This window comes from Eschrichtius robustus, chromosome 13, assembly GCF_028021215.1.
Source record: "Eschrichtius robustus isolate mEscRob2 chromosome 13, mEscRob2.pri, whole genome shotgun sequence".
Classification (NCBI taxonomy): domain Eukaryota; kingdom Metazoa; phylum Chordata; class Mammalia; order Artiodactyla; family Eschrichtiidae; genus Eschrichtius; species Eschrichtius robustus.
In genome coordinates this window covers 97,009,754-97,034,544 of record NC_090836.1, presented here as the reverse complement: position 1 = coordinate 97,034,544, position 24,791 = coordinate 97,009,754, and the positions used below count along the sequence as shown (strand labels likewise).

Below are 24,791 nucleotides of genomic sequence, written 5' to 3'. Positions count from 1 at the left end.
TCCACCTTCAATTCCTGCCTAGAATTTGACCACTTCACCTCCTCTACTGCCACTTCCCTGGTCCCAGCCTTGCGCTCTTCAGTCTGTTCTGACCACACAGAAGCCAGAGGGATCTTTTTTTTTTTTTTAAAGTCAATCATAGCATTCCTCTGCTGAAACTCATCAATGGCTTGCTTCCCTCATCACCCCAAATACAAGTCCTTCTTCACTGCAGAGCCATCCCACATGGCTGCAGCCCCCTCAGGTGCCAGTGGTGGTGCGGAGGGGACCAGGACCCACGTCACTATGACAACCAAACGTGCCCCTCCTGACTCCAAAGGTTTCAGTCCTAGCTCCTTCCCTCCCAGCTGTATCACCTTGCTGGGCTTGTTTCTTCATCTAAAAGCAGGGGATGACGATAAGAAACTTGAAAAATTCTCATGAGAATTAGAAATATAGCCCTTCTTTGGTTTATGTCCCAATAAACCCATCATAAGTTGAGAACATAAGTCGAAAATGCATGTAATACCCCTAACCTACCAGACATCTTAGCTTAGCCAACTTACATGTGCTCAGAACACTTACATTAGCCTACAGGTGGGCAAAATCATCTAACACAAAGCCTATTTTACAAAAAGTGTTGAATATCTCATGTAATTTTTCGGATACTGTACTGAAATGAAAAACAGAGTGGTTGTCTGGGTCCAGACTGGTTTTAAGCGTGTTGATTGTTCATCCTCGTGACTGCGTGCTGATGGGGAGCTGCAGCTCACTGCCACTGCCTCGTATCATGAGCATCGTATTGCATTTCGCTAGCCCGGAAAACTATCAAAATTCAAAATTCAAAGTACAGTTTATACTAAATGCGTATCACTTTTGTACCACCGTAAAGTCGAAAAATTGTAAGTTGAACCATCATAAGTCAGGGGGACTGTCTACAGATGTCTGGTATCCAGGGTGCAGGGTAACTGGTTGCTAATGGTACCGGTCTAGGAATAGGCAAACTCTCAATTGCGCCTATTATCTGCACCTGAAGATTTACACCCTCATATAACATCCTTTTCCAATGTCTTCCGAATTAGTCTCGCCTGTTATCGGGAAGGAAGGTTATGGGCTGGGGCTACAGCTCGTGCTTCTCTATCCATCCGCCACGGAGCTGGCCCTGAGGATGGCCTACGCACAGCAGCCTCCATTTGAGGCAGCCCCCCCACCCAGCTCCCCTCTTTCACTGGGGGCTGGGAATCAGCAGGCTCCCACACTTCCGCTGTCTGATCCTAGACCAGTTTCTGAACCTCCTGGGGTTTGGTTCCTTATCTGCCAGTAGGCATGCTGACTGACAGGCCCTGCTCCAGAGGGCTGAGCTGAGGAGGAAATGAGAGTGTGAGCACCATCCCGAGCCCCATCCAGGTGGGTGACAGGTGTTCTGACCTTAGTAGCCATCCCTGGTCTAGAGCCTGGGGCTCTGTGTCCCCACCCTCAGTGCCTCCCCCCTTGACTTTGGAAGCTCGACTCCCTCTTACTGCCTTTGGCTGGCTCCCTCCCCCAGCCAGAGAAGCCCAGCTCACTGCAAGACACGGATTCCCACTCCGGGAGAGCAGCCCCCCATCCCAACCACTCGGTCCCTGCCCGGTCCAGGCTAGTTCCAACACCCCCAAAGAGGAAGGCAGGGGAATCTGAGCAGAGAGACCGCTCTGTTCCAGATCAGCCTCCGCCAACGCCCAGGAAGCTGGAATGCTTCTCCTGCAGCGGTGACCTTCCCCCACAACCTAAAAGTTCTGTCTTTGGATGGAGTATCGGAAGCTTAGAACCCAGCCTCCATTATTTACTTCTTCAAGAACTGAGGTTTCTTTTTTCAGTCACTTCGGCCAGAGAGAGATTACAGAACATCATTTAATTTAAAAAAGTACGGTGAACAGAAAAGTAGCACAAAAATACAGTGTTGCCGTGGGAGGTCGGTGCTTGCTGCTGAGAAGCTGAAGCCAGAGGAGGCTGTGGATTTGGGGAACGCGTGTTCTTTGAAGGAGGGAGAGAGTGGCCTGAAGGGCAGAGAACCGGGAGAGCTCCTTATCTGAGACCCCTAACAACAAGGCTCTGTACACCTGATGCCGCACCGCACACAACAGTGTGAGGGGATGATACGACGAACTCCGTCCGATGAGGGTGAGCCTGGGCTGCGGGCATTTGTGTGTTCAGTGACTGGAGAACACCCAAAGGCCTCCGTCACCCCAGACCTCCCTGAGGAGGCCTCCTTATGCTGTGAAGCACAGGACTGGCCTGGAATCCACTACGCTGTCACCTTCCTACTGTCGACCTAAGGGGGCCAGTGTCTTTGGCCCCATTATATGCTACTCTCCCAGGACCTAATCCACTAGTTTGGTTAAAAATTCCCTCAGCCACATCCTCCTCTTCTGATGAACGGGTTTCCCCCTGTGCTCCTAACGGGTGTCTTTGGGGTCTTCATTTTCTCCGCCGGCTGACACTCTTCAGTTCATCCAGCTCCTTCTCCATTAAGTGGGATTCGGCGGTGGTCTCAGAGAGCTGGAAGTAGAGCAGCAAACCGTTATAAAGGAGGACGTTTCTGGGCTACGTTTCAGGTTGGCAAGGCCAGCCCTGCGCGCTGGGAGAAGCCCCACGGCATTTCCCTTAACGCTGCCGGCAGCCTCCACGACGGGAACCCCTTGGTAACTGGGCAGAAAGTAACCTCCTGATGACTCAGGGCCTCAAGCACTTGAAGAACATTCACCGTCCATTCTATCAACATTTTTGATCACCTAGGATTGCGTGGCACTCACTGCGCGAAGGACACCAGGTTTCAGGGGATGAAAAAGGCAAATATTGGTGATTTTAAGGTTAAAGGACTAAGGTCTAAGTTGCTTTTGAGTCGTGGCTCACATAAAAATGTTTAAAAAAGCATGCCACTTCCCGCATCAGAATCCTTCAGTGGCCTTTAGAGGAGAGGGTGGAAGACACTCCAGGCAGGGATGGAGAGATACAAACTCCAGAGGTCCGCTTACTGTGAAACAGAAGAGCTGCACTTCCTGAGCAAGACACTATTCCAAGAGCTTTGCTTATATTATTAACTCACTAATGAGGCAGATCCTACTATCGTGCCCATTTTATTGCTGAAGATACTAGGTTTCTTACAGATACAGAGCAGTTAAGTAACTTGCCTGAAGTCACATAGCCAGTGGTGGAGCTGGGCCAGGGACCTGGGCAGTTTAGCTCTAGACACATGCTCTTAACCACTGCAGTGTGTGCTCTCCTGCCTCTCAACCAACCGTCACACACACCCCTAGGCTCAACAGGTTGTTGGGTTTTTAAAAGCCACAGGAAACCGATGCCAACGCAGAGAGTGCCCCTCGGCAGGTCTGCGCGGGGCACTGACTAATGGCTGCGTGGTGCAGGACCTTGTCCAGCCAGGAGCAGGCTGTCCTTCTTCCTGAATGCCTTCATCCCAGCCTCCATTCCCACCTTTATCTTTCCACATTCAGCTCAAATATCCCTTCCCCTGCAACATCCTCCTGACTGGACAGAAGGAATCTCTCTCTCCCATGTGTGGATGCCAGGCCCCGGAAAGACTCTGATCACTGCCCTTACCATGAGGCACTGTCACTATGTTTACTGTCTATCTCCCCACTAGACTGGGAGCCCTGGAGGGTGGGGACTGCGTCTGATTTGGTTTTGCATCTTTGGATTCACAGCAATGTACCTGAGCAAACTGGCACTCGAGAGGTGTGGGCTGGCTGAAAGGACTCGCAGTGGACCTGCCCAAGGAGAGCCAAGGCTTCCCTCCCCACCACCCTCCTCACCATGTCCAGCAGGATGTCCACCTTCAGCCGCAAGAGATTGTTCTCCTCCTCCAGCTGCTGGTTCCGCCTCCGGAGGCGCTGGGCCTCCCTCCGGTCCACACCTCCACTAATCCCTGTCTCTGGTGGAAGGACACAAGCAGCAGTCACAAGGGCGGTTTCCTTCCACCATCTTGCTGGGCAAAATTGTAGGGAATGCAGCCCACCTGCTATCCACTGGCCGTTTTCAAACTTCAGGCTCTGCCCGGCCAGGTTCATGGTGGGCGTTCCATAGTCAAGGCCCAGCTCCACCTCCCGGGTCGACCGATCCAACTGTGGGGGAGACGCGCATGCTGGCTTCAGGAGGCCGGAGCACAGGGGCTGTAGGCCCAGCACCTCTCCTGCTAACGGTACGATCCCAACAACTCATTTCTTCTCTATAATCCTTACCCAGCACATTTAGTAATTTTTTTTAAGTCAGAAAATTAAATAAGGTGTCCCCAAAACTTTTAAACTATAAGAGAGAAGAAACGTACAGCTTTATACCATAGATATTTTCTGGAAAAGCTATATATGCTGAAATTTGCAAACTGAATTATTTCGTATCTACACGGCACTTACCAGTTTAAGAAATCCTACTGTAAATTTTTAATAAAGTGAAAAGTTCTTTTTAAATGTAATAAGCCCGAGCTATCATTTGTTTCTTATGGAGCTACGTATGTCCTGGAAAAGGCATAAAATGCTAAGGCCCAATGAGTAGTAGTAGCTGTTCTTTAATGTGTTTTTCAGTGTTTCTACAGCTCACTGAGCGCCCACTCTGCACCAGGACTGGTACTGGATATACAGAAATGAATGCAACCCCTCTGCCCTCAAGGAGCTCAGAAACTGTCTTTGGAGCTGTGATATATCCTTTTTTTTTTTTTTTTTTAAATTTTATTTATTTATTTATTTATTTATGGCTGTGTTGGGTCTTCGTTTCTGTGCGAGGGCTTTCTCTGGTTGCGGCAAGCGGGGGCCACTCTTCATCGCGGTGCGCGGGCCTCTCACCATCGCGGCCTCTCTTGTTGCGGAGCACAGGCTCCAGATGCGCAAGCTCAGCAATTGTGGCTCACGGGCCCAGTCGCTCCACGGCATGTGGGATCTTCCCAGACCAGGGCTCGAACCCGTGTCCCCTGCATTGGCAGGCAGATTCTCAACCACTGCGCCACCAGGGAAGCCCCGATATATCCTTTTGAATGCTCTTAATGATAGCAAAACATCATCCTTTGAGAATAAATTTGATTCTTAGACAGGACTAAAACTGATTCCTGGACAAGTCTTGGGAGTAAAGTGAAGTCAAATTGGAAAACATCATTTGGTCCCCAAATCATAATGAGGACGACTATCTTTTAAGGTTCTTCAACAAGCTCTGACAATAATTCCCAAAAAGGAGTTAAAAAATGTTTTCAGCAATAGCAATAATATGAATTAAAAGGATGCCCTCCCACGAGGATACCTCTGGAGGACCACACTTTCCATAAGAAACCAGGCTTGACGTTCCAGTCACGCTGCACACCAGGTTGAGCCCCGTGCTGACACTCACATTATGCAGGTTGGAGAGAGACGCAGACTTCCGAGGGGGCGTCTTCTTCGGACTGAATGTACTCCCAAAGAGAGGCATCTTTGGCCTGATGAAGGAAAGGTCAATGCTCCCTTCTCCTAGGGTCAGAAAAAGTCAGGGATACAAAGAGTTGGGTCAGTGACCTTGCGCCCCTGTCCTGGAATCATGAAAACACACATCTTATCATGCGGCCATTAACAATCCTGGGTAACAATCCTCAGCTTCCATGTGCTGAGTGCTCACTGTATGCTAGGCATAGTGCCAAAACCTTGGCAGTATCTCAGGCCTCACAACCACTCTCTGTTTAGTACCTCTTCCTATACCTATTTGACAGATGATGTTTAGAAAGACTAAGGTCCTAAGTGTGAGCGAGTATTAGAACGCAGGTCTGTGTGTCTCTGCAGTTCACGTTAACCACAGGCAAGTGCCTAACTGGCCTGTCTTAAGTTTTGTCACAAATTGGCATCATCAGATTTACACTCTGGGGCAAGGCATGTGATCCTACTTATTCATGAACACTGGTAAGACTCACAGCTAGGGTAACAGCTTCTACATATACTCCATTTTCAAGAAATGAAGGCTTTTCTGGGACTTGCCTTTTTGCTTTTTTATTGGTTTCTTTTTAAGTTTTCTTCGTTTTCCTTAAAATTTTATTTATTTATTTTTGGCTGCATTGGGTCTTCGTTGCTGCGCGCGGGCTTTCTCTAGTTGCAGGGAGCGGGGGCTACTCTTTGTTGTGGTGCACGGGCTTCTCATTGCAGTGGCTTCTCTTGTTGCGGAGCGCGGGATCTAGGCGCATGGGTTTCAGTAGCTGTGGCACGAGGGCTCAGCAGCTGTGGCTCACAGGCTCTAGAAAGCAGGCTAAGTAGTTGTGGCACACGGGCTTAGTTGCTCTGCGGCATGTAGGATCTTCCCGGACCAGGGCTCGAACCTGTGTCCCCTGCATTAGCAGGTGGATTCTTAACCACTGCACCACCAGGGAAGTCCTATTGGTTCCTTTTTGATTAAAGAAGTTCTTAATTTTAATGGGATCTAACTTACCAAAAAATTTTTTTAATGATTAGTGTTTTTGTGTCCTATTTAAGAAATTTTTGCCTACTGTAAGGTCATGATATTTTCATATATTAACTTTTGGAAAGTTTCTCTTTCGGCTTTCACATTTAGGACTATGACTCATCTGCAATTAACTTTTGTATGTGGTGTGGGGCAGGGTCACAGTTCATTTCTTCCCATGTATTACACAATTTTAATGTGTAATACACAAACAGCTTAAAAGGATTCCCTCTAAGAAACTGTAGACTGATGATAACAATAATGAAAGCACAGGTGAGCAAAAAGAAAGTACCACAGCTCTCCCTTTTCCTACTCCCATGTATAAAAATCTTCCTTCACCACATTATGAGATAGAAATAGTAATGAGTTTATCATATCTGATAGGAAGTTGGCCAAAAAAACAGGGAATTTCTCAAGACTATCTGCAACAAGGTTTTATGTCAACTATCATTTAAAGATAACTCATGGTAGGAATTCATCACAATTAGCAAGACATATATTAAATGAGAAAATGAAGAAGAAATTCTGTGCCGTTTTCAGTGATGCAGAAATTAACATCACTAAAATTAATGATAAAAGTTTAGAAGCTTCTTTGGAAGCTTTACAATACATATATACACTGTACAAAAATATATGCATATATGACTTATAAATAAATAAATAAGACATTTAGAGGTATGTGCTCATAAGAGTTTTACTGGTATGTGTTTCTGATTAAAAACAGTGGTAGAGGGCTTCCCTGGTGGCGCAGTGGTTGAGAATCTGCCTGCCAATGCAGAGGACACAGGTTCGAGCCCTGGTCTGGGAAGATCCCACATGCCGCGGAGCGACTAGGCCCGTGAGCCACAACTACTGAGCCTGCGCGTCTGGAGCCTGTGCTCCACAACAAGAGAGGCTGCGATAGTGAGAGGCCCACGCACAACGATGAAGCTTGGCCCCCGCTTGCCGCAACTAGAGAAGGCCCTCGCGCAGAAACGAAGACCCAACACAGCCAAAAATAAATAAATAAATAAATTAAAAAACAAACAAACAAACAGTGGTACAGAGCCCTTAACCAAGATGGCAGAGTAGAAGGGCGTGCTCTCACTCCCTCTTGCGAGAACACCAGAATCACAACTAGCTGCGGGACAATCATCGACAGGAAAACACTGGAATTCACCAAAAAAGATACTCCACATCCAAAGACAAGGGAGAAGCCACAGTGAGACAGTAGGAGGGGCGCAATCACAGTAAAATCAAATCCCATAACTGCTGGGTGGGTGACTCACAGACTGGAGAACACTTATACCACAGAAGTCCACCCACTGGAGTGAAGGTTCTGAGCCCCACGTCAGGCTTCCCAACCTGGGGGTCCGGCAACGGGAGGAGGAATTCCTAGAGAATCAGACTTTGAAGGCTAGTGGGATTTGATTGCAGGACTTCGACAGGACTGGGGGAAACAGAGACTCCACTCTTGGAGGGCACACACAAAGTAGTGTGCGCATCGGGACCCAGGGGAAGGAGCAGTGACCCCAGGGGAGACTGAACCAGACCTACCTGCTAGTGTTGGAGGGTCTCTTGCAGATGTGGGGGGTGGCTGTGTGTCACTGTGGGGACAAGGACACTGGCAGCAGAAGTTCTGGGAAGTACTCCTTGGCCTGAGCCCTCCCAGAGTCTGCCATTAGCCCCACCAAAGAGCCCAGGTAGGCTCCAGTGTTGGGTTGCCTCGGGCCAAACAACCAACAGGCAGGGAACCCAGCCCCACCCATCAGCAGTCAAGCAGATTAAAGTTTTGCTGAGCTCTGCCCACCAGAGCAACAGTCAGCGCTACCCACCACCAGTCCCTCCCATCACGAAACTTGCACAAGCCTCTTAGATAGACCCATCCACCAGAGGGCAGATAGCAGAAGCAAGAAGAACTACAATCCTGCAGCCTGTGGAACAAAAACCATATTCACAGATAGACAGACAAGATGGAAAGGCAGAGGGCTATGTACCAGATGAAGGAACAAGATAAAACCCCAGAAAAACAACTAAATGAAGTGGAGATAGGCAACCTTCCAGAAAAAGAATTCAGAATAATGATAGTGAAGATGATCCAGGACCTCGGAAAAAGAATGGAGGCAAAGATCGAGAAGATGCAAGAAATGTTTAACAAAGACCTAGAAGAGTTAAAGAACAAAGAAACAGAGATGACCAATACAATAACTGAAATCAAAACTACACTAGAAGGAATCAATAGCAGAATAACTGAGGCAGAAGAACGGATAAGTGACCTGGAAGACAGAATGGTGGAATTCACTGCTGCGGAAGAGAATAAAGAAAAAAGAATGAAAAGAAATGAAGACAGCCTAAGAGACCTCTGGGACAACATTAAACGCAACAACATTCGCATTATAGGGGTCCCAGAAGGAGAAGAGAGAGAGAAAGGACCAGAGAAAATATTTGAAGAGATTATAGTCAAAAACTTCCCTAACATGGGAAAGGAAATAGCCACCCAAGTCCAGGAAGCGCAGAGAGTCCCATACAGGATAAACCCAAGGAGAAACACGCCGAGACACATAGTAATCAAATTGGCAAAAATTAAAGACAAAGAAAAACTTATTGAAAGCAGCAAGGGAGAAATGACAAATAACATACAAGGGAACTCCCATAAGGTTAATAGCTGACTTCTCAGCAGAAACTCTACAAGCCAGAAGGGAGTGGCATGATATACTTAAAGTGATGAAAGGGAAGAACCTACAACCAAGATCACTCTACCTGGCAAGGATCTCATTCAGATTTGATGGAGAAATCAAAAGCTTTACAGACAAGCAAAAGCTACGAGAATTCAGCACCACCAAACCAGCTCTACAACAAATGCTAAAGGAACTTCTCTAAGTGGGAAACACAAGAGAAGAAAAGGACCTACAAAAACAAACCCAAAACAATTAAGAAAATGGTCATAGGAAGATACATATAGATAATTATCTTAAACATGAATGGATTAAATGCTCCAACCAGAAGACACAGGCTTGCTGAATGGATACAAAAACAAGACCCATATATATGCTGTCTACAAGAGACCCACTTCAGACCTAGGGACACATACAGACTGAAAGTGAGGGGATGGAAAAAGATATTCCATGCAAATGGAAATCAGAAGAGAGCTGAAGTAGCAATACTCATATCCGATAAAATAGACTTTAAAATTAAGAATGTTACAAGAGACAAGGAAGGACACTACATAATGATCAAGGGATCAATCCAAGAAGAACATAAAACAATTATAAATATATATGCACCCAACACAGGAGCACCTCAATACATAAGGCAACTGCTAACAGCTATAAAAGAGGAAGTTGACAGTAACACAATAATAGTGGGGCACTTTAACACCTCACTTACCCCAATGGACAGATCATCCAAGATGAAAATAAACAAGGAAACAGAGGCTTTAAATGACACAATAGACCAGGTAGATTTAATTGATATTTAAAGGACATTCCATCCAAAAACAGCAGATTACACTTTCTTCTCAATTGCGCACGGAACATTCTCTAGGATATATCACATCTTGGGTCACAAATCAAGCCTCAGTAAATTTAAGAAAAGTGAAATCATAACAAGCATCTTTTCTGACCACAACGGTATGAGATTAGAAATGAATTACAGGAAAAAAAACGTAAAGAACACAAACACATGGAGGCTAAACAATACGTTACTAAATAACCAAGAGATCACTGAAGAAGTCAAAGAGGAAATCAGAAAATACCTAGAGACAAATGACAATGAAAACACGACGACCCAAAACCTATGGGATGCAGCAAAAACAGTTCTAAGAGGGAAGTTTATAGCTATACAAGCCTACCTCAAGAAACAAGAAAAATCTCAAATAAACAATCTAACCTTACACCTAAAGGAACTAGAGAAAGAAGAGCAAACAAAGCCCAAAGTTAGCAGAAGGAAAGAAATCATAAAGATCAGAGCAGAGATAAATGAAATAGGAACAAAGAAAACAATAGCAAAGATCAATAAAACTAAAAGCTGGTTCTTTGAGAAGATAAATAAAATTGATAAACAATTAGCCAGACTCATCAAGAAAAAGAGGGAGAGGACTCAAATCAATAAACTTAGAAATGAAAAAGGAGAAGTTACAACAGACACCGCAGAAATACAAAGCATCCTAAGAGACTACTACAAGCAACTCTATGTCAATAAAATGAACCACCTGGAAGAAATGGACAAATGCTTAGAAAGGTATAACCTTCCAAGACTGAACCAGGAAGAAATAGAAAATATGAACAGACCAATCACAAGTAATGAAATTGAAACTGTGATTAAAAATCTTCCAACAAACAAAAGTCCAGGACCAGATGGCTTCACGGGTGAATTCTATTAAACATTTAGAGAAGAGCTAACACCCATCCTTCTCAAACTCTTCCAAAAAACTGCAGAGGAAGGAACACTCCCAAACTCATTCTATGAGGTCACCATCACCCTGATACCAAAACCAGACAAAGGTACTTCAAAAAAAGAAAATTACAGACCAATATCACTGATGAATATAGATGCAAAAATCCTCAGCAAAATACTAGTAAACAGAATCCAACAACACATTAAAAGGATCATACACCACGATCAAGTGGGATTTATCCCAGGGATGGAAGGATTCTTCAATACACGCAAATCAACCAATGTGATACAACATATTAACAAAATGAAGAATAAAAACCATATGATCACCTCAATAGATGCAGAAAAAGCTTTTGACAAAATTCAACACCCATTTATGATAAAAACTCTCCAGAAAGTGGGCATGGAGGGAACCTACCTCAACATAATAAAGGCCATATACAACAAACCCACAGCAAACATCATCTCAATGGTGAAAAACTGAAAGCATTTCCTCTAAGATCAGGAACAAGACAAGGATGTCCACTCTCACCAGTATTATTCAACATAGTTTTGGAAGTCCTAGCTACGGCAATCAGAGAAGAAAAAGAAATAAAAGGAATACAAATTGGAAACGGAGAAGTAAAACTGTCACTGTTTGCAGAGGACATGATACTATACATACAGAATCCCAAAAATGCCACCAGAAAACTACTAGAGCTAATCAATGAATTTGGTAAAGTTGCAGTTTACAAAATTAATGCACAGAAATCTCTTGCATTCCTATATACACTAGTGATGAAAAATCTGAAAGAGAAATTAAGGAAACACTCCCATTTACCATTGCAACAAAAAGAATAAAATACCTAGGAATAAACCTACCTAGGGAGACAAAAGACCTGTATGCAGAAAACTATAAGACACTGATGAAAGAAATTAAAGATGATACCAACAGATGGAGAGATATACCATGTTCTTGGATTGGAAGAATCAAGACTGTGAAAATAACTATACCACCCAAAGCAATCTACAGATTCAATGCAATCCCTATCAAATTACCAATGGCATTTTTTACGGAGCTAGAACAAAAAAATCTTAAAATTTGTATGGAGACACAAAAGACCCCGAATAGCCAAAGCAGTCTTGAGGGAAAAAAACGGAGCTGTAGGACTTCAGACTATACTACAAAGCTACAATAATCAAGACAATATGGTACTGGCACAAAAACAGAAACATAGATCAATGGAACAAGATAGAAAGCCCAGAGATAAACCCACGCTCCTATGGTTAACTAATCTATGACAAAGGAGGCAAGGATATACAATGGAGAAAAGACCGTCTCTTCAATAAGTGGTGCTGGGAAAACTGGACAGCTACATGTAAAAGAATGAAATTAGAACACTCCCTAACACCATACACAAAAATAAACTCAAAATGGATTCGAGACCTAAATGTAAGACCGGACACTATAAAAGTCTCAGAGGAAAATATAGGAAGAACACTCTGACATAAATCACAGAAAGATCTTTTTTGATCCACCTCCTAGAGTAATGGAAATAAAAACAAAAATAAACAAATGGGACCTAATGAAACTTTAAAGCTTTTGCACAGCAAAGGAAACCATAAACAAGACGAAAAGACACCCCTCAGAATGGGAGAAAATATTTGCAAACGAGTCAACGGAAAAAGGATTAATCTCCAAAATATATAAGCAGCTCATGCAGCTCAGTATTAAAAAAAACAAACCACCCCATCCAAAAATGGGCAGAAGACCTAAATAGACATTTCTCCAAAGAAGTCATACAGATGGCCAAAAGCACATGAAAAGCTGCTCAACATCACTAATTATTAGAGAAATGCAAATCAAAACTACAATGAGGTACCACCTCACACCAGTTAGAACGGGCATCATCAGAAAATCTACAAACAACAAATGCTGGAGAGGGTGTGGAGAAAAGGGAAGCCTCTTGCACTGTTGGTGGGAATGTAAATTGCTACAGCCACTATGGAGAACAGTATCAAGGTTCCTTAAAAAACTAAAAATAAAATTACCATATGATCCAGCAATCCCACTACTGGGCATATACCCAGAGAAAACCATAATTCAAAAAGACACATGCACCCCAATGTTCACTGCAGCACTATTTACAATAGCCAGGTCATGGAAGCAACCTAAATGCCCATCGACAGACGAATGGATAAAGAAGAGGTGGTACATATATACAATGGAATATTACTCAGCCATAAAAAGGAATGAAATTGGGCCATTTGTTGAGACGTGGATGGATCCAGAGACTGTCATACAGAGTGAAGTAAGTCAGACAGAGAAAAACAAATATCGTATATTAACGCATATATGTGGAACCTAGAAAAATGGTACAGATGAACCAGTTTGCAAGGCAGAAATTGAGACACATGTAGAGAACAAACGTAGGGACACCAAGGGGGGAAAGCGGCGGGGGGGGTGGGGGTGGTGGTGTGATGAATTGGGCGACTGGGATTGACATGTATACACTGATGTGTATAAAACTGATGACTAATAAGAACCTGCTGTATAAAAAAATAAATTAAATAAAATTCCAAAAAAACCCCACAAACAAACAGCGGTAGACCCACAACCTGGAAGATGGCATTTGGGCTGGGGCACAACACTTTAGCACTTGGACAAACCAGAATGATTCCAGCTTGGTGGTGGACGGGACAGCACTGAGGACTAAGATGATGAGGGAATTTGAAGCTGTGCTACCATGTCACCCAAAACACAGTGGAAGCCCCTGGCATTGTTTCTGCTGGAAAAAAGAAAAAGGGTGGAAGAGGGAAGACAATTAATCTTATGTCTACAGAGGGCGGAACAGGAATGGAATGGGAATATCCAGGAAGAAAGATTTTTTTTTAAAAATTTATTTATTTATTTATTTTTAGCTGTGTTGGGTCTTCATTGCTGTGCGTGGGCTTTCTCTAGTTGCGGTGAGCAGGGGCTACTCTTTGTTGCAGTGTGCAGGGTTCTCATTGTCACGGCTTCTCTTGTTGCGGAGCACGGGCTCTAGGCACGCAGGCTTCAGTAGTTGTGGCATGTGGGTTCCGTAGTTGTGGCTTGTGGGCTCTAGACCTAGACCTCAGGCTCAGTAGTTGTGGCACACAGGCTTAGTTGCTCCGCAGCATGTGGGATCTAGATCTCAGGCTCAGTAGTTGTGGTGCACGGGCTTAGTTGCTCTGCGGCATGTGGGATCTAGACCTCAGGCTCAGTAGTTGTGGCGCACGGGATTAGCTGCTCCGCGGCATGTGGGATCTTCCCGGGCCAGGGCTCGAACCTGTGTCCTTTGCATTGGCAGGCAGATTCTTAACCACTGCGCCACCAGGGAAGCCCCAGGAAGAAAGATTTTTAACTCAAAAAAGAAAAGGTCACAACAAAAACTAACTAATATCACTTCCTGCGTATCCACTAGGGTTTGGACACAATGCTGGGCACACTTCATAAATTTCTTTTATTCCTTGTAGTAACCCCATAAGGTAATTTTCCTGTCCATATCAGAGATGAGAAAACTAGGGCTCGGAGAAGTTATCCAATTTTCCCAAGGTCCACAGCCATGGTCAGCTGGCTAAAGATGTGTATCAAATTATCCTCGTATTAATAACTTGTGGGGGGGACTTCCCTGGTGGCACATTGGTTAAGAATCCTCCTGCCAGTGTAGGGCACATGGGTTCGATCCCTGGTCTGGGAAGATCCCACATGCTGCGGAGCAACTAAGCCCGTGCACCACCACTACTGAGCCTGCACTCTAGAGCCCACAAGCCACAACTACTGAGCCTGCATGCTGCAACTACTGAAGCCCGTGTGCCTAGAGCCCGTGCTCTGCAACAAGAGAAGCCACCGCAATGAGAAGCCTGCGCACCGCAACAAAGAGCAGCCCCCGCTTGCCGCAACTAGAGAAAGCCCGCGTGCAGCAATAAAGACCCAACACAGCCAAAAATAAATAAATAAATTAATTAATAAATAAAATTTAAAAATTAAAAAATTTTTTTTAAATTTTAAAAAGTAAAAAAAATTTTTTTTAATTAAATAATTTAAAATTAAAAAATCAAAAGATAAATTAAAAATTAAAAAAAAACTTATGGGAGGGAAGAGAAATGGGAACATATTGTATATGTATAACTGATTCACTTTGTTATAAAGCAGAAGCTAACACACCATTGTAAGGCAATTATACTTCAATAAAGATGTTTAAAAAAAAAAAAACTTATGGGGTACATCATAAAAGGAAGCATTTTCATCCATCACACTGGCAAAATTTAAGAGCTCAATAATATCCAATGCTGGTGAGGGTATGGAGAAAAAGATACTTTCATTTACTCTTCGTGGAAACATAAGATGCTATCATTTTTTCAATTAGGCAAAACCTAGCAAAGTTTTTCATGTGCATACTTTTTGGGCAGCAAATCTGCTTCTAAAAACTCTCCTCCAGAAAGAATTGGACATGTTCACACAAATGTTCTCTATTGTTGATAACAGCACAAAATAAGAAACAATCCAAAATGCCTACCAATGGTTGCTGTAGCCAAATACATCGTGGCACATTCTTATAAGGGAGTACTAGACGGCAAGTAAAGACAGACAGACAGGCAGCTGTACATGGACCACTCTAACATTAACAAAGCAAGCGAGGGACTTCCTTGGTGGCGCAGTGGTTAAGAACCTGCCTGCCAATGCAGGGGACATGGGTTCGAGCCCTGTTCCAGGAAGATCCCACGTGCCGCGGAGCAACTAAGCCCGTGCACCACAACTGCTGAGGCTGCGCTCCAGAGCCCGAGAGCCACAACTACTGAGCCCACATGCCTAGAGCCCGTGCTCCACAACGAGAAGCCACCGCAATGAGAAGTCTGCGCACCGCAACGAAGAGTTAGCCTCCGCTCGCTGCAACCAGAGAAAGCCCGCCCACAGCAACGAAGACCAAACGCAGCCAAAAATAAATAAATTAATTAATTTTTTAAACAAAGCAAGCAACAGAACAATGTGTATACTATAATCTCACATGACAAGACAAAAAGAAAATAAAAAGCGAGAATATAGGTCGCTAAATAAAAAAGATTTGGAGGGATAAACTGCACACAGTGGTTAAATCTGGGAAAGGAAGTAGGATGGCTGACTCAACTGAATTTGCCATTTTTAAAAACTTTTAATTTTAATTCTAATTTTTTTTGGCCGAGTCGCGCAACTTGCAGGATCTTAACTCCCCAACTAGGGATGGAACCTGGGCCCCTGGCAGTGAGAGCACCGAGTCCTAATCACTGGACCACCAGGGAATTCCCTGAATTTGCCATTTTAAAGGTTAAAAAAAAAAACCAAACAGCCTAATAGTGGCAATTTCATGTTACAATATAAAGTTAGATTAAAGAAATATATTTCTGTATTTAATAAATTACTACAATGATAATATATCCATATATTACTTATGAAAAAACAAACCAAACAAATGAACAAAAAAACAGATGAAAAGCAGTCCCTGCCCCTCCAAGATCTGGAGACATTTGAAGAAGGAAAAATAAGCCAAGTTGTTCTTGCAAAGCCCACAATGGTGCTAAGAGCACTAAGCCTGAGCATATCACCTGGACACAACAGACCAAGTTCTAGGCCTGGCTCTGCCCCTCAGTTGCCCACTAAACCCTGGCCAAGTAACTTTATTCCTCCAGGTTTTAACAAGGGCACTTCACGCATGACCTCACTCATTCTCACAACACTTAAGCCAAGCACCGTCACCAATATATTACAGATGAGGAAAAGGAAGGGTCTGGACTAGCTTTTAAGTCAGATCCACTCATCTACAAACAACTCTGGCTGAGATCCTGGGATCCTAGAATATTAGTGTGGACCAAGAGGTCCCAGCTGTACCCTTGGCCCAAGGAAGCCTTCTTTCCAGTGAAACTCGCTGGAGAGAAAGGGCTCAGCACAAAGGAGAGCTTCTAGGTTCCAACCATTGCTCTGCTTCTCAACCCCAGTGGGACCCTGCAACTTACCTTCCCTGGGCCCCAAGGATAACAGTAGTACCCACTCACAGACTGTTTTGTGCTTCAGTGTTTTTAAAAAACTGTGGCATTTGATGCTCACAACAACTCTGGCAGAAGTAGATCAAGTAGTTTGTTCCCGTCTACAGATCAGAAAACTGAGGCTTAGAGAAGTTAAGTAACTTGCTCCCAATCACGCCGTGGGAAGGCGGTGGAATTGGGCTTCAAATAAGGTCTACTCCTCTGCGCTGATGATAATAATCACTTCAACACCGTGCAACGCTTTACAGTTTGCAATGGGCCATAAAATACATTATCTTATTTTAATCTAACAAGAAGGTGAGGAAGCAGTCTCTCGCTTTCATCGGACTCTCAAAGAGTTCAGAGCCAACCAAGTATAAGCCACGCAGGTACACGCCCACCCAGGGCTGTTAACTAACGGTAGCAAACAAACGTTCATTCGCACGCTCTCGTTAATCACCTTCACAGCTGACTTACGAGAGGAATTACCACCCCAATTCACAAACGAGGAAACACACTTGGATAAAGGAGGTGACGGGCCTGCGGTAAACCCGGCCCCCGCCCCCTGCTCCGCGCCCTCCGGCCGCCCCAGCTGCGGGGAGGCCCTGGGTACCCTGGGGAACGCCCGGGTGTCCCAACCCTCCTCGGGCCCTCAGGCGACGTCGGGCTTGGAGACGTACCTGACGTGCCCCGGAAGCTGAGGTTCCAAGCGAACCCCCCGACCTCCCGCTAGGCACCCAGCAGATACCGCGTCCCCCACCGCGACCTCGACCACAGGCGCCTCCTCTCCGCCGGCCGCGCGCACGCGCACACGCAGCCCCGCCGGGCTCTACCACCGAGGGAGGTGGGGGTGCCCGGCACGGCACGGTCCCCAACGCGAGCCTACGCGAAGCACCAGAAACTCTTGAGGACTACCCCCGATATATTTAATAGACTCCACAAAGGCAGTGTCTTCTGGAGTCACTTCCACGCCCCGTGCTATAGGCTAGGACGAGGAACCACACTCACCCTCCCCACAAACCCCTGGGTCTGGTCTCCCCCGCCTAACGGGGCCGTCGCCGTGGTAACGGCGTCTCGTGGACTAGGTGGAGGCTCGCCACGCCTCCGTTGTCGTGGGAAAGGTGCGAGTGGTGGCTGCGGCCCGCGTTGCCTGGAGAACGTCAGGACTTACAAACGCAAAATGGGCCTCTCCCCGACGTCCCTCCTTCTCTTCCTCCTCCCAGACCACAAAACAAAGCGCACCCCTTCCTGGTGGTTGTGGGCACAACGGGTGTCGGGTGTCCCATCCAGAACTTTACAGGGTCCCCTGAGGGAGCCGTGGCGGAATCGGCCCCGAGTTCGTCGGATTCCGCCTATGTCTTCAGGTAAGATGAACAGACAGACAGTGACCCTGCCTGCCAGCCTCCCCACGCCGGGCCTCTCATCGGCTTTGACGGGCAGGGGAACCTGAGGTCAGGGGCCGCTTCAAGGTCGCACAGTGAGCAAGGGGCAGAGAACCGCTCGAGAATCAACTCTAGATCTCCTAAAATCCTGTGTGTATTACTGGTTCCATTTGACAAATGAAGACACTCCGGGTCATTCAAGGGATATTTACTGGCTGCTTAGTGAGTGCACCAGGTCATCCATCCAGTGAGGGGCAGGACCCATAGGTCTCTGGCTCCAAGTGCAGTTTTCTTCCAACTACACGTTACTTCATTGAAAAGGGGAGAGTTCCGTGTCCTAGAACCAAACCACATGGTCTAACCCAGCACAGTCCAATGGAAACATAATGTGGGCCACATATATAATTTAGAATTTTCTAGTAGCCATATTTTTTTAAAATTAAAAAAAAATCAGGTGATGTTAATATGAATAATGTTTTAACTCATATGTCCCAAATATGATCATTTCAACATACAATCAATATTTTAAAGTTTATTCTGCTTCAGTTTTTAAATTTTAATTAACTAAAATTAAGATTTTAGTGTTTCGGTCACACTAACCAAATTCCAAGGGCTCAGTTGTTACATGTGGCTAGTGGCTACTGTGATGCACCGGTCTAGTCTTTTCCTGTCTTTCTACTGTGTGTCCCTCTGCTTGGGTGGTATTTCCCCTCCCCACTTATCTAATTAACTCCTGCTCTTCCTTCAAGTCTTGACTCCCTTGACTAGGTCGTTATCCACTATTATGTCGTCTCTCACAGCACTGTGTCCCTCCCTTTGAAGCAGTGGTCAGTTATAATTCATGGTTATGTATATAATTAATTATCACTTGTCACCCCTAGTAGACATAAGCTCCATTAAGGCAGGGATAAAGTCTGGTTTAGCTCACCATCCTGTTCCCAAGTAGGGACACATCGCTGGCTGTGTTGGGCAGTCAGTAAGTAGTCATTTAATGACTGAAGTTTAAACGGAACAAAAGTCTGTCTGACTCCAAAGTCAGCATTGTTTTAACTTGTTTAACGTGTTTAAGTTAAAATGTGTTAACTTTAAACAAGGGACTTTCAAATCTCAGCTGCCAGAATATGTGCTCCATGAGGGCAGAACGTTTTTTATTCTTCCACTCACCTGCCCCTAATATACAGCACAGTGCTGGGCACGGGGTGGATATTCAATAAAGTTAGTTTGCTCCCCCACCCATTTATTCTCCCCAAATAGTGACAGTAAAAACTTATCATGCTTCAGAGAATACTTATCCTAAAATGATATGATGAAAATTTCAGAAGGGAACAGAGAATTTTAAATGTGTCTTTTAACAAGCATAATATTCAATTCTCCCATTAGGCATGGGTAATAATGTTAAGCTAAAGCAAGAGGCTTCTTAACAGGGCCCCCCTAAGCTTGGCTTTTCAGAGAACATGGAGTTTTCCAGTCATGCTGGCGGGGGTGGGTGGGTGGAAGAAAAGTGAGAAGCCCTAAAATGCACCTGCCTCCTCTTTACCCTCACCCCCTTGCCTGTATGGCTAAAGACTAGGGGCAGGAGGCAGGAAATAATAGTACTGACCTGAGCCTGGGCCAACCTTTCCTACAATCCAACTGACAGCCCAAAATGGATAGCTTAGGACAGCCCAAAATGGATAGCCTCTTTGGACCAGAAAGAAGTGTGGTGAGCGAGCTAAAAATGGAATCAAATATTGAGTGAACCTAATTCCTAGAGAGTAATTTGCCTAATGGAGAAAGACGTAGAAGCAAATAATTCTGGTTCTGTATTGTAAGTGCTGTAATGGAGAGTTGAAAGCAGACTCCTGGACTTCACAGAAAAGGGGTGGTACTAATGGCCTGGAGTAATTCAGGAAGGTTTTCCAAAAAGACATATCACCTGGACTGATTGAATGGAGGGAACTGCATGTACAAAGGCATAGAGGCACAAAGCGCACAGCATGGCAGGGACCAGGAAGAAGTTCGGTGGGGCAGGCATGTAGGATGGATGGCTGGGGAGAAGAGAGCAGAGCAGAAGGCATGAACCAAAGGAGAAGAAAGGAGACTGTGGTGAAAGGGCACCTCGATTAAGTTTTCCATCAAACTATACCTTTTCTCTCTCTTTCCATTATGCCTGAGCTTCTTGAGGGCAGGTCTGAGTCTTTTACTTCATTATAACCAGGCCTATACCACCAGGCTCTGGACAGGGAGGACCCACAGATGGTAGTGATGAACTCCTCCTGGCCAATAAGCAAGGACCCAGGAGAGCACCATGGCCAGAATATTCCAAATCCAGGAGGAAAAGTAGTGTGGGGCCAGTTTCCTGAAAGGGAGCAGAAAGCCTCAGCTAGATTAGGAGCCTCATGCTGAGGAGATGGACCCAGTATCATAGAAGCCCAACATCTGAGAGCCGAAAAGGGGCTTAGGGCCCTAATCCAAATCTCTGACTTTACAGGTGAGGCTCAGAGAGCCAAAGAGATTTGACTGCATTTCTAATTTGGAAACTGGCTTGCTGGATGGTCTGGAGCCCCGTCTTTTCAGCAGTCTAGTCTTCTTATTTTTACTTATTTACTTACTTGGCCGTGCCGTGTGGCTTACGGGATCTTAGTTCCCCAACCAGGGATGGAACCCGGGCCCCTGCCAGTGAGAGCGCCAAGTCCTAACCACCGGACCACCAGGAATTCCCTACTCACCTTATTTTTAAAACCAGAATAATTCTCATCAGGGGGTGGTGGGGATCAGCAGGTAGAAAGCAAAAGTATATATGCTTTGAAGTTCTCTGTTAAGAATGTGGTACATATATACAACGTACACATGTGGGCTTCTCGTGTGGTACATATATACAATGGAACATTACCCAGCCATAAAAAAGAACGAAATAACGCCATCTGCAGCAACATGGGAGGACCTAGAGATTGTCATATTGAGTGAAGTAAGTCAGACAAGGGAAAAACAAATACCATATGATATCACTTATATGTGGAATCTAAAAATATGGTACAAATGAACTATTTACAAAACAGAAGTAGAGTCACAGATGTAGAAAACAAACTTATGGTTACCAAGGGGGAAAGGGGCAGGGGAGGGATAAATTGGGAGATTGGGAGTGACATATACATAGTACTATATGTAAAATAGATAACTAATCAGGACCTACTATATAGCACGGGGAACTCTACTCAATACTCTGTAATGACCTATATGGGAAAAGAATCTAAAAAGAATGGATATATGTATATGTATATGTATAACGGATTCAGTTTGCTGTACAGCAGAAACTAACACAACATTGTGTTAAAAAAAAATCACCTATACTCCAATAAAAATTAAAACAAAACAAAACAAAACAATGGGCTTCTCAGACAAAAGCCTTTCTGCTGTACAGCAGAAACTAACACAACATTGTGTAAAAAAAAAAAAATCGGCTATACTCCAATAAAAATTAAAAACAAAACAAAACAATGGGCTTCTCAGACAAAAGCCTTTATTCCCCATTAACATGCAGCATGTGCCTCGCTATCAGCCCTGCTTACGAGATGAGCATGGTTGTGCTTTCTCAGATGGTTGTATGCTATTTGTGATTCCCAGGAGGCTGGTGGAACAGGAAACAAGATTGTAGTGAGGAATGAGAGGCTCTTAAAAGTGGAAACTTACTGTTTGTCAGCTTACAAGAAACTGGACAATGGCTGATTTCAGGAAGATGGATGTCATCAATTTCACTGCCTTGCCAATGGTGCCAGTAGATGAGCACCCGGCTGTCTCATTCACCGCACGGAAAGCAGTGAAGGATGCCATGAGGAAGAATCTGGAGGACAGTCCAGCCTGTATCCTTCTGTGGTGCCGTCCGCAATGGAGACCAAACACACCCGTGCAGAGGTGTAACCTGGGCTCGAGTCTATAACACACACCACTTACTAGCTCGTTTCTTACATGTTTGTTAATTTTTTTCAATGACTTAAGCCCTGCCTGTCCTTTAAAAGAACAGGAGGCTGTGAAGGATTGTTTGTCTTGAGTTTGTTTTACTAAGATAATCAGAAAGAGCCCTAAAGGAAGACATACTGGAAATATTCGTTGAAAGAATGGGGAAGAAGAGAAAAAAATGTTCTTTTTTCCCCCATTGTCTCTTTCTTTCCCTTCTGCCTTCCAAAGAATTAAGCTTATAGATAGAAGCTAAGTTGTAGTCCAACCCTCTGCCCTCAGACTAGTTAGCTGAGTACCCAACTTTTAAAAAATTTTTTTCTTTTTTATTTTGTGGCCACACTGCACCGCAGCTTGCAGGATCTTAGTTCCCTGATCAGGGATTGAACCCAGGCCCTTGGCAGTGAAAGTGCCGAGTCCTAACCACTGGGCCAGCAAGGAATTCCCTTTTTTCTTTATTTTCTTTTCCTTTCTTTTCTTTTCTTTTTTCTTTTTTTTTACTCCCTTTGACCTTTCCTCTTCTCACCTGCCACTGCCAGCACCTCTACCTGGGCCCAGACTTTGCCCCCTTCTGACATCATCCAGGCTCTACCAGCATCTTTCCTCTCTGACTCTGCCTTTATTGATCTCACTTCTGACCCTGAACCTTGTATCTCAGGGACCCACAGAATCCCGTCTCTGGGGGACCATAGAACTCATCCAGCAAATAAAGACCCTCTCAGGTTATAAATAACCCTGTCTTTCCATCTTATATAAAGCTCATTTACCTTCAAGTCATGCTCCTGCCAACCAAACTGCATCAGCTTACTTTCCATGCCTCTCAGAAACCCTTCTCAAGATGAGCACAAATGATCCCATCAGGATCTATTTCAGGGTCTCACTTTCCTGGGCCTTTTTCTAATGTACGCTCTTTCTTCTTAATCCTACACTTATCTCAACCTAAGTCATCCATTTCACTTCCTATGATTTGTCGTGTCCCTCCTTGGCATCTTCATTCGTCAAGTATCCTCTGATTTGTAAGAACACTTGAGGGTAATGGAAGTAACAGTGAACCTTGCTATATGTGAAGGCAGTGAGGAGTGGTAGGATTATGGGGCTTTTACAAAGGATGTATCCTAGACCAATTGAGGCTAAGACAGAAAGAAATGCAAACGTAGAGAGGGTAGTAAGAGAGTCCATTGAACTGAGCAGCAATTTCAACAGTGATAAACAAGGTCAAGATGCCCTTGGACCCAGGCATCCTTCACCTGAAGGAAAGAGCTCTCTGTGTGACTGTGTGCATCACAGCGTTATCTGTAGTTGTAAAAAAATTATAAAAAACTTAAATATTCAATAGCCAAGGGATAGTTAAGTCTATTAAGATGCATTCTCTAAATGGATTTGTATTCTGCCATTTAAAGTATTATGAAGATTATTTAGCTTTATGGAAAATAATCGTAATAATGAGTAGGAGAGAAGTCAGAGTAGTAAAATAGGCATCCAATGATATTATAATTATGTAAAAAATGTGTGTATGTAATAATGCTGGAAGGAAGTCTCCCCAGAACCTAACAAGTTGTTAGGGTGGTAGCGTAATGGGTGATTCTTTTTATATTTTCCAAGGTATCTAGAATATGGTTAATTTTTGTTTATAATTTATAAAGCAACTCATTTAACACAAAATAAAAGAAGTGTGAATGTTCGCAGAGAAAATAATTAAGTGAAAAGACAGCACAGAGGGCCCTGAACCAAGATGGCGGAGTAGAAGGACGTACTCTCACTCCCTCTTGCGAGAACACCAGAATCACAACTAGCTGCTGGACAATCATTGACAGGAAAACACTGGAACTCACCAAAAAAGATACCCCACATCCAAAGACAAAGGAGAAGCCACAATGAGATGGTAGGAGGAGCACAATCACAGTAAAATCAACTCCCGTAACTGCTGGGTGGGTGACTCACAGACTGGAGAACACTTATACCACAGAAGTCCACCCACTGGAGTGAAGGTTCTGAGCCCCACGTCAGGCTTCCCAACCTGGGGGTCCGGCAACGGGAGGAGGAATTCCTAGAGAATCAGACTTTGAAGGCTAGTGGGATTTGATTGCACGATTTCGACAGGACTGGGGGAAACAGAGACTCCACACTTGGAGGGCACACACAAAGTAGTGTGCGCATCGGGACCCAGGGGAAGGAGCAGTGACCCCAGGGGAGACTGAACCAGACCTACCTGCTAGTGTTGGAGGGTCTCCTGCAGAGGCAGGGGGTGGCTATGGCTCACCGTGGGGACAAGGACACCGGCAGCAGAAGTTCTGGGAAGTACTCCTTGGCCTGAGCCCTCCCAGAGTCCACCATTAGCCCCACCAAAGAGCCCAGGTAGGCTCCAGTGTTGGGTTGCCTCGGGCCAAACAACCAACAGGGAGGGAACCCAGCCCCACCCATCAGCAGTCAAGCAGATTAAAGTTTTGCTGAGCTCTGCCCACCAGAGCAACAGTCAGCTCTACCCACCACCAGTCCCTCCCATCACGAAACTTGCACAAGCCTCTTAGCCTCATCCACCAGATGAGGGCAGACAGCAGAAGCAAGAAGAACTACAATCCTGCAGCCTGTGGAACAAAAACCATACTCACAGATAGATAGACAAGATGAAAAGGCAGAGGGCTATGTACCAGATGAAGGAACAGGATAAAACCCCAGAAAAACAAC

The 24,791-nt window shown here is 44.8% G+C and overlaps 2 protein-coding genes across 2 annotated transcripts in view; one reads left to right on the top strand and one right to left on the bottom strand.

Moving 5' to 3' along the window:
• Window positions 1-1,851: 1,851 nt before the first annotated feature.
• CBY1 (chibby 1, beta catenin antagonist) lies at window positions 1,852-17,596 on the bottom strand. The gene is made up of 5 exons (XM_068560680.1): window positions 17,472-17,596; window positions 5,347-5,462; window positions 3,992-4,097; window positions 3,789-3,907; window positions 1,852-2,517 (listed from the first exon to the last, which is right to left on the bottom strand). Exons 2-5 carry the CDS (start codon window positions 5,422-5,424, stop codon window positions 2,437-2,439), a joined length of 384 nt encoding a protein of 127 aa, XP_068416781.1. The 5' UTR covers window positions 5,425-5,462; window positions 17,472-17,596; the 3' UTR covers window positions 1,852-2,436.
• A 4,274-nt stretch (window positions 17,597-21,870) lies between these two features.
• The window catches only part of FAM227A (family with sequence similarity 227 member A), a 94,416-nt gene continuing 91,495 nt past the window's right edge, over window positions 21,871-24,791 (top strand). The window contains 1 exon segment of the mRNA XM_068561979.1: window positions 21,871-22,012. Coding sequence (XP_068418080.1) covers window positions 21,871-22,012 — 142 coding nt within the window.